We start from the raw sequence: 12,408 nt of genomic DNA on the forward strand, positions 1-12,408 counted from the left end.
TTAGGGAACGAGGGGAAGAGGGAGAGGAACGAGAGGAGAGATAAAGACGGGAGGATCGAGTAACAGAGAGAGAAAGAGAGAGAGACAGAGAGAGAGAGAGAGAGAGAGAGACAGACAGACAGACAGACAGCAAGAGAGAGAGAGAGAGAGAGAGAGAGAGAGAGAGAGAGAGAGAGAGAGAGAGAGAGAGAGAGAGAGAGAGAGAGAGAGAGAGACAGACAGACAGAGAGAAAGAGAGACAGAGACAGAAAGAGAGAGAGAGAGAGACCTACAGATAAACACACATAAACTTTGAGGATGGGAGAAATTTCTCTGAAGACTTCTAATTAGAAACATATACATAGGGTTTAATTCGACATAAACTGGTTAACCGGCACTTTAGCCTTTCAAACATACGCTCGCCAGACTTAAGACTGATACCGTAAAGCTTGAGGTTGACTGATGAAGATGTAGGACTCCTGGTTAGTACCTAAGAATAGAAGGAAAGTCTTGTAACCGGTTCAGAGGGAGAGGGGAAGTGTTGTAACCGGTACAGTGAGCATAGAGAAGTGTTGTAACCTATTCAGAATAGAAAGGTTATGGATGGGAGTGGATAGTTGTAACATATAAAGAAGGCAGAGAACGGCAACTGGTCACTGGAGTGAAGAGTTGTATCGGGCCAAGAATCATTTGCAGACTTCATCCACATAATTCAACACGGTGTTGAAGGATTGCAACCAGTGGGAGATGTAGCCCCATCTCCCCCCCCTCTTCCCTCCGCCCCCCCCCCCCCCCACCCCACCGGTCGTCCCTACTAGAGAGGGGAATGTAGTCAACCCCCCCCCCTTTCTACTGTCTCTACTTGAGGGGATTGTAGTTCCATACCCCCTCCCTCCTGTTCTTACTAGAAGGAGTTGTTGTTCCATTCCCCAAGTTGTCCAGTAGTTACCGAGCTCAGCGATAAGAGAATCACACTTACAAAAATCTAGCCCAACAGAGGAAGGATACAGCCTGTATTGTGCTAAAGTTTCTAATAAAACTGCCAGATAACAGCTGTTATCATATATCAGCTCATCTGAAGCGTGTTCCTAGAAACAACTAATTTTTGGTGAGGCCTTTTATTTAATATTATATATAAATACAATTTAATGCTAAATAACAATCAAGTAAGGAACACGATGTTTCAGGAGCCAACTGTGTGTGTGTGGCTAAAGTCTTCGTCTGGTCACTTGTCTTCATTCACCGTGTATCTATACAAGTTGGGCAAACGGGTTCCAAATGCGAGACAATGAAGGAACGAATGATCGCCGGTGGAATGCAGTTCTTGAGAAAGGCATAGCCAACACGAGGCTCTTGATGGCTGAGCGCCTTGGGTTGTGAGTGCCAACTTCTGGTCGTCCAAGAAGTGGCAACAGATAAGGGGAAACCTGGAGAACATTTGCCTTGCCTCCGTCTCTCTCTCTCTCTCTCTCTCTCTCTCTCTCTCTCTCTCTCTCTCTCTCTCTCTCTCTCTCTCTCTCTCTCTCTCTCTCTCTCTCTCTCTCTCTCTGTGCACCTGTGTGGTGTCTACCAAGTGGTGAGAGGTGAAAAGATGAGCGGGTCAACACTCACCAAGGGGCAGCTACAGCACAGGGAGGTGAGCCTCCCTGTGCTGTAGCTGCCCCTGGTAAACAAACCATAACTCGGCTACTTAATGTTACCTGCGTCTCCAGTTTACATTTCCTGAGCTTTTCCAGTGTGTATATTTACTATTTGTGTCTGCAGACTCAAGTTATTAGCTCTTGGACCCCGCGCTTTTCTAACTAATCTATTTTTCCTCTTAAATCTACTACATATTTTTCTCTCTAACACGCCCGCGCGCGCACGCACGCGTGCACACACACACACACACACACACACACACACACACACACACACACACACACACACACACACACACACACACACACACACACGCACGCACACGCGCACACGCACATACAACCCCAGGAAGCAGCCCGTAGCAGGTATCTAACTCCCAGGGACCTATTTACTGCTAGGTGAACCGGGGAATCAGGGTGACAGAAACTGCCCATTTCTGCCTTCGCCGGGAATTGAACCCGGGCCATTAGAGGACTACTATCCCACAAGCGCTGTCCACTCAGCCGCAAGGCCCCTGTGTGTGTGTGTGTGTGTGTGTGTGTGTGTGTGTGTGTGTGTGTGTGTGTGTGTGTGTGTGTGTGTGTGTGTGTGTGTGTGTATGGAGACGGGGAACCCAACGGAGGCTACAAGACAGTTGGCGCAGCTTTCTAACTCTCATAAAAGTGAAAGCTATAAAATATAATTCGTCCTTTAAGTGTGTACCTTATGGGATGGTGAGGGAGGCAGGGAGAAGAAAGAGACAGATAGAGAGTTGAGAGAGAGAGAGAGAGAGAGAGAGAGAGAGAGAGAGAGAGAGAGAGAGAGAGAGAGAGAGAGAGAGAGAGAGAGAGAGAGACAGACAGACAGACAGACAGAGAGCAAAGGAAGGGGAGGCAAATTAGAGGGAAAGGGATTTTGGAGAGGAAGACTAGAAGAGGAGAGAATATCATACAAGAGAGGTTCAGGAGGAGGGGAGAGAGAGAGAGAGAGAGAGAGAGAGAGAGAGAGAGAGAGAGAGAGAGAGAGAGAGAGAGAGAGAGAGAGAGAGAGAGAGAGAAAGAGAGAGAGAGAGAGGGGGTTAGCAAAGACGGAGGGGAGGCATTACCGATAAATAAAAGTAAAAGCCTAATAAAAGAGGGGAGAGCAGGTAAGCGGAGAGGGGAAACACAAGAGGCCTGAGGGGAGTCAGAGAGGGCAGTAACGAGGCAACTAATTGGGCTAAAAGTCGGCATTAACGAGCGGCTGTGATCCCCCATAGCCGCCCCTGCTCTACTGCGGTAACTAACTCACGGCATTAACCAATAATAGCTGCCCGCGGTCACTCATTCACCCTCACCCACGGTCACTCATTCACCTACACCCACGGTCACTCACCTACACCCACGGTTACTCACTCACCTACACCCATGGTTACTCATTCACACACAACCACGGACACTCACCTACACCCATGGTTACTCACTCACCTGCACCCACGGTCACTCACTCACCCTCACCCACGGTCATTCACTCACCTACACCCATGGTTACTCATTCATCTACACTCACGGTCACTCATTCACTCACACCCACGGTCACTCACTCACCTACACCCATGGTCACTCACTCACCCTCATCCACGGTCACTCATTCACCTACACCCATGGTTACTCATTCACCCACACCCACGGTCACTCATTCACCTCACCCACGGTCACTCATTCACCCACAGCCACTCACCTACACTCACGGTCACTCACTCACCTACACTTATGGTCACTCACCTACACCCACAGCCACTCACCTACACCCTCAGCCACTCACCTACACCCTCAGCCACTCACCTACACCCACAGCCACTCACCTACACCCTCAGCCACTCACTTACACCCACAGCCACTCACCAACACCCTCAGCCACTCACCTACACCCTCGGCCACTCACCTACACCCACAGCCACTCACCTACACCCACAGCCACTCACCTACACCCACAGCCACTCACCTACACCCACAGCCACTCACCTACACCCACATCCACTCACCTACACCCACAGTCAGTCACTCACACCCACAGCCACTCACCTACACACACAGTCAGTCACTCACTCACACCCACAGCCACTCACCTACACCCACTACTGACTCACACCCACCGGTGAAAAAATGAGGGCCCTCAACTCATGACCTCAGAGTGCCACAGCTAATCACCGAGCTAGCTGGCACTAGATGAATGCACCCTGAGTATTCATTATACTCAGGGTGTATATTCACCCTGAGATTTCACATTATATTCATTCATTAATTATAATATTCATTATAATTCACATTATATTCCTTAACTGAGTATTCTGAGTTACTCGTTGAGTAACTCTCACGAATCAAAGATTTCCTCAATATTGTAAAATGTGGTCACTCACTCGACACACACACACACACACACACACACACACACACACACACACACACACACACACACACACACACACACACACACACACACACACTCACTCACTCGACACACACACTAACACACACAAACACACACACACACACACCAGTTGATTGACGGTTGAGAGGCGGGACCAAAGAGCCAGAGCTCAACCCCCGCAAGCACAATTAGGTGAGTACAATTAGGTGAGTACACACACACACACTCACACGCACACACACACACACACACACACACACACACACACACACACACACACACACACACACACACACAAATCTTCATAACAACAGAAGTTTTAATTTCATCCACAAGTTTTTATATCAATAAAAATTATCACTATTACTATTCTTATTGACATAAAAAAAATAAAAAAATATATAAAACAATACTGAGTGTATTATTATTATTAATATTATTATTATTATTGTTATTATATTTAATACAGTCACTTCAAGCTCATATTTAAACGACAGTATCTATAGTTACTTTAAAAAGATAAATTACTATAGGGAGCTGAAGGCACAAAATGAGGACTGTTGCAACTATATTAAAAATAACTGTTTTCTGCTGATGGTTTCGAAAATATACTGAAAAAAGGAGGATATACCCGACATGTATTATACCCCATTATACCCCCCTCCCCCCCCCCGGGGGTAAAATGGTGATGCTGTAACAACGAATCAACGTTGATTCTAGGTCGATATTGTTGATCCTGGGTCGATATTGTTGATCCTGGGTCGATATTGTTGATCCTGGGTCGATATTGTTGATCCTGGGTCGATATTGTTGATCCTGGGTCGATATTGTTGATCCTGGGTCGATATTGTTGATCCTGGGTCGATATTGTTGATCCTAGGTCGATATTGTTGATCCTGGGTCGATATTGTTGATCCTGGGTCGATATTGTTGATCCTGGGTCGATATTGTTGATCCTAGGTCGATAACGTTGATCCTAGGTCGATAACGTTGATCCTGGGTCGATTACGTTGATATCCTAACGTGTTGGGAGATCCTGCCTACGGCGGCGGTGTCGCCTGAGAGGCGCAAGTGTTGGGCTGGATTATGAGAACCATATATCCTGCTGTCTCTATGGCTACTCGTGATTCTCTTCCTCATTATCCAATCCCAATCCTCATCATTCTCCACATCTTCATTATCCGTGTCTTCGTTATCCAAATCCTAATTATTCCGATTTTTCTTCATCCAGTTTCTCATCATTATTATTAGCCTCATAATCTTCGTCAATGTTTGGTTCCTCATCTCTCTCTCTCTCTCTCTCTCTCTCTCTCTCTCTCCCCTGCGTGTTCACAGGTGAGGGAGGAGGGGTGAGGGATTACTCGACGCCCCAGGTAACGCAAATATAGGCCTATGATGAGCAGGCCTCTCGTATGCAAATACTGGGAATGAGATTAATGAGGAGGCCCGGCCGAATGGAGCTTTTATGATGCAGTAATTGGTTGTGTGTGTATATTTGATGTCCAATTACCAGAATGTCAAGGAACTTTATCTTCGTGGAGGGGTATTTCCCCCCCCCCCTCATTGTGTAATACACACACACACACACGCGTGCACACACGCACACACACACACACATACACACACGGGTTCTCCCTGCCAGACACCTGTGTCTCCCCTGCCTAGTACAGGTGTCTACCTACTAGATACTTGTCATTCCCTACCACTAACTACCCCCATCAGTACCTCACGCCCTCTCCCATCAGTTCCCCCCTTCCCCTCAGCCCCCCCTCCCTCCCCCTCCCCCTCAGTCCCCCCCCTCCCCCAACACCCCCCTTCCCCCCCCCCCCCCCAAACAACAGTAAGTCAGTGCGTCATCACTTACCAGACACTTACCTTTTTCCCAGGTGATTAATAGCGTTATTTCTGTGCGGTCCTGTGCAATAACTCATTACCGGGGGAGGGGGGGAGGGGAGGTGATGGATGGATGGAGGGGGGATAGATGTGTGTGGGGGGGGGGAGAGTCGGTTTAAGGAAGGGGGGGGCGGTTGTGACGGGAAGTGACGGTGAGAAAGGGGGGGGGGGAGCGAAATATGGGAGAGGGGGAGGGGGGGGGACTGGCATGGGAAGGAGGTATTACAGGGGGAAGGAAAACACAGGAAAGAGTACGTGGGAGAGAATACGAAGGAGGGAGAAGACACACACAGGGAGAGAAACATAGCTGAGAATGAGAGGAACAAAGAAGCGATTTGTTCTTTGAAGAAGAACACAAGAGTTCTGTCAATTGCGTCAACACACAAGAGCTGCATGTGTCACCCCACAAGAGCTGCATCAACTACAGTATCACCCACACAAGAGCTCCATCAACTACAGTATCACAGTATTGAAACCCTATCCAATGGCCGTCACAATGTACTGCAAGTCCTGTGTGTGTGTGTGATGTGCCACCAACACCTCTTGAAAACCAATAAATAACCTTAACCCTAGCGTTAACCAGTCGCCTCCGCCGCTCTCCCGCCACGGGGTGACATCAAGAAGACCATCTTGAGGCCCTCCGAATAACTTGCCGGCCGACCGTGGTGCCACAGCCACCACAAACACCTCCCCTCCTCGAGGTATTGGTAGTTAAGAGGAGACGTGGCCCCGGAGGCTATAAACTGGCATACAGACGAGTGCGAGGGCCATCACTCGCGAAAAATGCCTCAGGTTGGGCCGCTCCCGTCGCCTATTTGTCGTAAACCTTTGGTGCTTCACGCCAACATCGACTCGTATATCTGTCAAAAATCCCCGCGACTCATCCCTCAAGGCAGACTGGGGGGGGGGGGGGGGGGAGGAAATAGTCAGAACCTACGTAACTGCAAAATAAACGTTGATTCCGTAGGCAGCCCCGGAAGATAAGAGACTAGCCCGGCCTGTCTCAGTGGAGAGTAATGGGCAGCTGTGGACGGGCCGCGAGAGGCGTCGTAAAGCTGTGATACTTGGCGGGTCTACTGCCCTCCGCCTGCCTTTCTTACTATATATATATATATTCTTCACACACACACACACACTCTTCAGCATTAAGTAACTCAATGCCGAATTGTCAATGATTTCGGACCTCGTGGTATGAGGTAGGTGGAGCCACGTCCCCCCTGTTTGCTTCCGGATACTAGACAATATCTTTATAATCCGGTCAAATATTGGTAGTACAGTTTGGTGGAGTGGTCTCACAACCCACGGGGTGGGGGGGGGGATACTGGGGGTGAACATGGTGGGGGTGGGGGGATACTGGGGGTGAACATGGTGGGGGGGGGGGTTCTGTGTTGACCCGCACTCTGTAGCCCCTCAAATAGACCAGAGTTGCCGCACTCTTGCTCTGTACCGTAAGCGTGTTAAATAATATAATGAATATAATATAATGAATAATATAATAAATAATATAATATAATCCTCTCTCATTTGTCGCCCCTCCTCCTCCTCCTCTTTCTTCTCTTCCTCCTCCACCTTTAATTCCTTCTCCTCTTCCCCTCACCCGCTCCTCCTAGCTGCACCCCGCCCTCTCTTCAGACAATACAGGCAGACAAACATAGAAGCAATTCCCCTCATGTTTCCTCCCGCCACACCATATAAAATGCTTTCCCGCTCCTGTTGAACCCCCAAAACCCCTCTTCCTCTCCCCCCTTGTCTGAACCCCAGAATCTTCCTCTCTACCTCCTCCCCCCCATTCCCCCCTTCCCCCCTCCTCCTGGTTAACCAGGAGACACATCTCTCGCTAGTGTCTCCTGTACACGCCTGTTATCCATTTTTCTTCCTGTTATCTTGTTCACTTTCTTCCCCCTGTTTCGATCTTTTTGTCTCGTATATCTCTCTCTCTCTCTCTCTCTCCGTAGCGGGGCCCACTGATGCTTTCTCTCGCCAATTTCTTATCAAAAAGATTAGTCCTCGTGTCAGAATTGTTCGTTTAATGGTGGAGAGGGTATGGGAGGGGGTATGGAAAAAGGGAGGGGGAGGGGGGTATGGGGGGAGGGGGAGGGGGAGGGGGGTATGGGGGGAGGGAGAGGGGGAGGGGGGTATGGGGGAGGGGTGGGGTGTAGAGCAATAAGGGTACATGAATCAGTACTTGTCATGTGTTGAGTCCGTCTATACGGAGGCAGGTGTGTGCTGGGTGTCGCTTGTGCTGACAGGTGTGTGTGTGTGTGTGTTGGTGATGTATCGCGTTGGCAGGCCTGTACACTGTTGCTGGTGTGTTGGCAGGCCTGTACACTGTTGCTGGTGTGTTGGCAGGCCTGTACACTGTTGCTGGTGTGTTGGCAGGCCTGTAAACTGTTGCTGTTGTGTTGGCAGGCCTGTACACTGTTGCTGGTGTGTTGGCAGGCCTGTACACTGTTGCTGGTGTGTTGGCAGGCCTGTACACTGTTGCTGGTGTGTTGGCAGGCCTGTACACTGTTGCTGGTGTGTTGGCAGGCCTGTACACTGTTGCTGTTGTGTTGGCAGGCCTGTACACTGTTGCTGGTGTGTTGGCAGGCCTGTACACTGTTGCTGGTGTGTTGGCAGGCCTGTACACTGTTGCTGGTGTGTTGGCAGGCCTGTACACTGTTGCTGGTGTGTTGGCAGGCCTGTACACTGTTGCTGGTGTGTTGGCAGGCCTGTACACTGTTGCTGGTGTGTTGGCAGGCCTGTACACTGTTGCTGGTGTGTTGGCAGGCCTGTACACTGTTGCTGGTGTGTTGGCAGGCCTGTACACTGTTGCAGATGATTGATTGAACATCATTGATTGATCAATGATTGATTGGTCGATTGAACTAACCTAGAGTTTGTTTTCTACACAGGTGGGTACGGGAACAGATGACTGCTGACTCCTGTTAGGAGCCTGAGGGGTCTTTCCCATCCCATAGCTCATGGTAAGCCTTGCCCAATAGTTTCCCCCTGGAATACGACCCGCCAGTCGTCTAGGCAACCAGGTACCCCATTACTGCTGGGTGAACAGAGGCGTGCTGTTGAGCCCTGACGCCTAATCAATCCTGCCCCGCCAGGATACGAACCTATGCCAAATCGCTCGCGAAGCGCGAGGCGGGTGTGTTACCACTGCTTGCCGATCTGAGGTCGCTAGTAACTGATGGAGTTGCGTGAGTGTGCGTGCATGTGTGCGTGTACGCGCGAGGCTCTGTCTCAGATAACCTCAAGATCACTACACTGCCTCTTACTATTAGCCAGAGCGTCGCACAAGCCGGCCAATTATAGGCTGCCGATCTTGCAGAGCTGAGAGGAACACCGCTTTATGGCCTGCTGATGCGACGGCTCGCTTCGATAACAACTCAACTGCCAATTAATTAGTGTTCAAACAAATTAAAACAAAGACCACATCTGGGCCGGCCGACGTGGGAATGCATTCTCTTGACCACTTCGATAAATCGCTTCCAAATATCGCCCTTGAACTGATGCTCTGTCTTATCGAGGTGATTGGACAAGAAATACACACACACACACACACACACACACACACACACACACACACACACACACACACACACACACACACACACACACACACACACACGCACACACACACACACACACACACGCACACACACACACACATATGGCGTGTACTCCAACGTAGAAGCAGCCAGGAAGCCGTTCCCTTCACTATCACCCTCCAGACATGGCCACCACTGCCACCCTTCACTATCACCCTCCAGACATGGCCACCACTGCCACCCCTTTCACTATCACCCTCCAGACATGGCCGCCACTGCCACCCTTCACTATCACCCTCCAGACATGGCCACCACTGCCACCCCTTTCACTATCACCCTCCAGACATGGCCGCCACTGCCACCCTTCACTATCACCCTCCAGACATGGCCGCCACTGCCACCCTTCACTATCACCCTCCAGACATGGCCACCACTGCCACCCCTTTCACTATCACCCTCCAGACTTGGCCACCACTGCCACCCTTCACTATCACTCTCCAGACATGGCCTCCACTGCCACCCTTCACTATCACCCTCCAGACTTGGCCACCACTGCCACCCTTCACTATCACCCTCCAGACATGGCCGCCACTGCCACCCTTCACTATCACCCTCCAGATATGGCCGCCACTGCCACCCTTCACTATCACCCTCCAGACTTGGCCACCACTGCCACCCTTCACTAACACCCTCCAGACTTGGCCGCCACTGCCACCCTTCACTATCACCCTGCAGACATGGCCACCACTGCCACCCCCTTCACTATCACCCTCCAGACATGGCCGCCACTGCCACCCTTCACTATCACAACCCACGCCTCCTCACCCACACCACACTAGACAGACGAGAAGCACCCACATCGACGCCTTACCTGCAGCACACGTTTCGACAGGCCGGTCTTCTGCGACAGTTGCTTCAGGTCCTTGGCGTCGGGGTTGTGGTTGAGAGCGAAGTAGGATTTCATGATTCTCAGCTGGTTGTGTTTGAAGGATGTCCGGATCCTCTTGGTCCGTACCGACTGGCAAGGGGTTCCTAGAGGCCCGTAGGAACCCTCCAGGTCGTAGCCTCCGGGGATATCTGTAGGAGGAGGAGGAAGAGGACAGCTTGAAGTGTGGAATTATATGACGTTGTTCGATATATATTACAGCACATCACTAGAGAGCCTCAGGGTGTGTACTCGTTCAAATGGACTGGTAAGGGTGGGCGCTAGTCTCCTGTATTCTCACCTGGGGAAGCTTTGTGAGCTGTATTCACCTAGTTGTGCTTGCGGGGGTTGAGCTCTGCTCTTTCGGCCCGCCTTTCAACCGTCAATCAGTTAATTGTTACTAACTACTAATTTTTTATTTTTTTCTATCTCACACACACACACACACACACACACACACACACACACACACACACACACACACACACACACACACACACACACACACACACACAGGAAGCAGCCCGTAGCAGATATCTAACTCCCAGGTACCTATTTACTGCTAGGTAACAGGTGCATTAGGGTGAAGGAAACTCTGAGTGCTGTATGGTCCTGGAACCCACATGCTTCCCACCATGTTCAATGAGTTAATGAACAACTGTACCCAGTATGGCCCACGAGTGTTGCCGGGTAGTGGATGGTCCTGGAACCTGCGGGGGGAAGCACGTGGTTTTCGAGGACAATCCATAACTTTTAGGCAATCGATGGTGAAGTGGTATTACCACTGGGTAGCCAGTGGGGTGTCCCCTGGCCGTCTAAGGTTCGAATCCTTGAAGGGTCATATAGTTTTTTATATATATATATATACATATATATATATATATATAATATATAATATATATATATATATTTATATATTTATATATTTATATATATATATAATACAGTGTACCCCTGGAGGGTACTACTAACGTCACTCTCCCTTTAGGGTACTACTTAAAACAGACGTTGACATTAGTTAAGGTGGTTATTACTCTGGAGATAGAGAGAGCCGGGCAGAAGCCGAGCGCTGACAACGCCCCCGCTGCGGCCTTCACACGTGGAGGACGGGAGTGACTGTGGCCCTCGGGACAGGCGGGCAGCGGGGGACATTAAACCTCAGCAAATCCATCATAACCTGGCCGGAAAAGCTCGTCCGGTGGTCAAATCCCCGATGGCTCGATGGCCGGAAGTTCGATGGTAGTTCCATACCCCATTGATCGATAGCTAATATGTCCATACCCGATTGTAGCATACTTGATGGCTAAATAATCTATTTATATAAAAAATAGATTATTTATAATTCTATAATTCACTATAAGTCACTATAATTCCATTCATGGTGGTTCCATACACGATAGTTCCCCATTCCCCATCCCCTGAGGAGGGGGCCTGACGGCTGATTGAACATCGCTCGGGATTCGTACTCCTAAGGTTCCGGGTTTGATCGTCGGCGGAGGCGGAAAGAGTTGGGCAGAGTTTCTTTCACCCCACTGCCTCTGTTCACCTAGCAGTAAATAGGTACCTGGGAGTTAGACAACTGCTACGGGCTGCTTCCTGGGGATGTGTAACTAAAAGGAGGCCTGGTCGAGGAACGGGCCGCGGGGACGCTAAGCCCCGAAATCATCTCAAGATAAGATCCCAATGGTTCTATACCCGATGTTTTCACCCTGTGACTTCCATGCCCAATGGTTCAGTGCCAGGTCGCTCCACGCTCATTTGTTTGCCCTAACCTGGAATTCTTCAGCTTCCGTAACAGCTCAACCTGCTCATCGAGCTGCTACACCGTGTACTCACAGTACCTAACAAATGAAATGCACTGGGAAGTGATGTGGTGGAGGCAGACTCCATACACAGTCTAAAATGCCGCTATTCCAGAACCCAATAGGCTCTGGAACTTACACACCAGTCGATTGAGGTTTGGGAGGCGAAATCCAGTAGCCTTGGCTCATCCCCCGCCAATACACCTAGATGAGCACATTCATCGCTCTTCATCCAAGA

The 12,408-nt window shown here is 49.9% G+C and overlaps 1 protein-coding gene across 1 annotated transcript in view; it reads right to left on the bottom strand.

Annotated features, from left to right (window-relative positions):
* LOC138365866 (protein apterous-like) overlaps positions 1-12,408 on the bottom strand; it is a 50,801-nt gene that overhangs the window by 15,547 nt on the left and 22,846 nt on the right. Inside the window, exon 3 of the mRNA XM_069326480.1 lies at positions 10,315-10,520. Coding sequence (XP_069182581.1) covers positions 10,315-10,520 — 206 coding nt within the window. The remainder of the gene's footprint in view (positions 1-10,314; positions 10,521-12,408) is intronic.

Source organism: Procambarus clarkii, chromosome 18, assembly GCF_040958095.1.
Source record: "Procambarus clarkii isolate CNS0578487 chromosome 18, FALCON_Pclarkii_2.0, whole genome shotgun sequence".
In the NCBI taxonomy this organism is placed as follows: domain Eukaryota; kingdom Metazoa; phylum Arthropoda; class Malacostraca; order Decapoda; family Cambaridae; genus Procambarus; species Procambarus clarkii.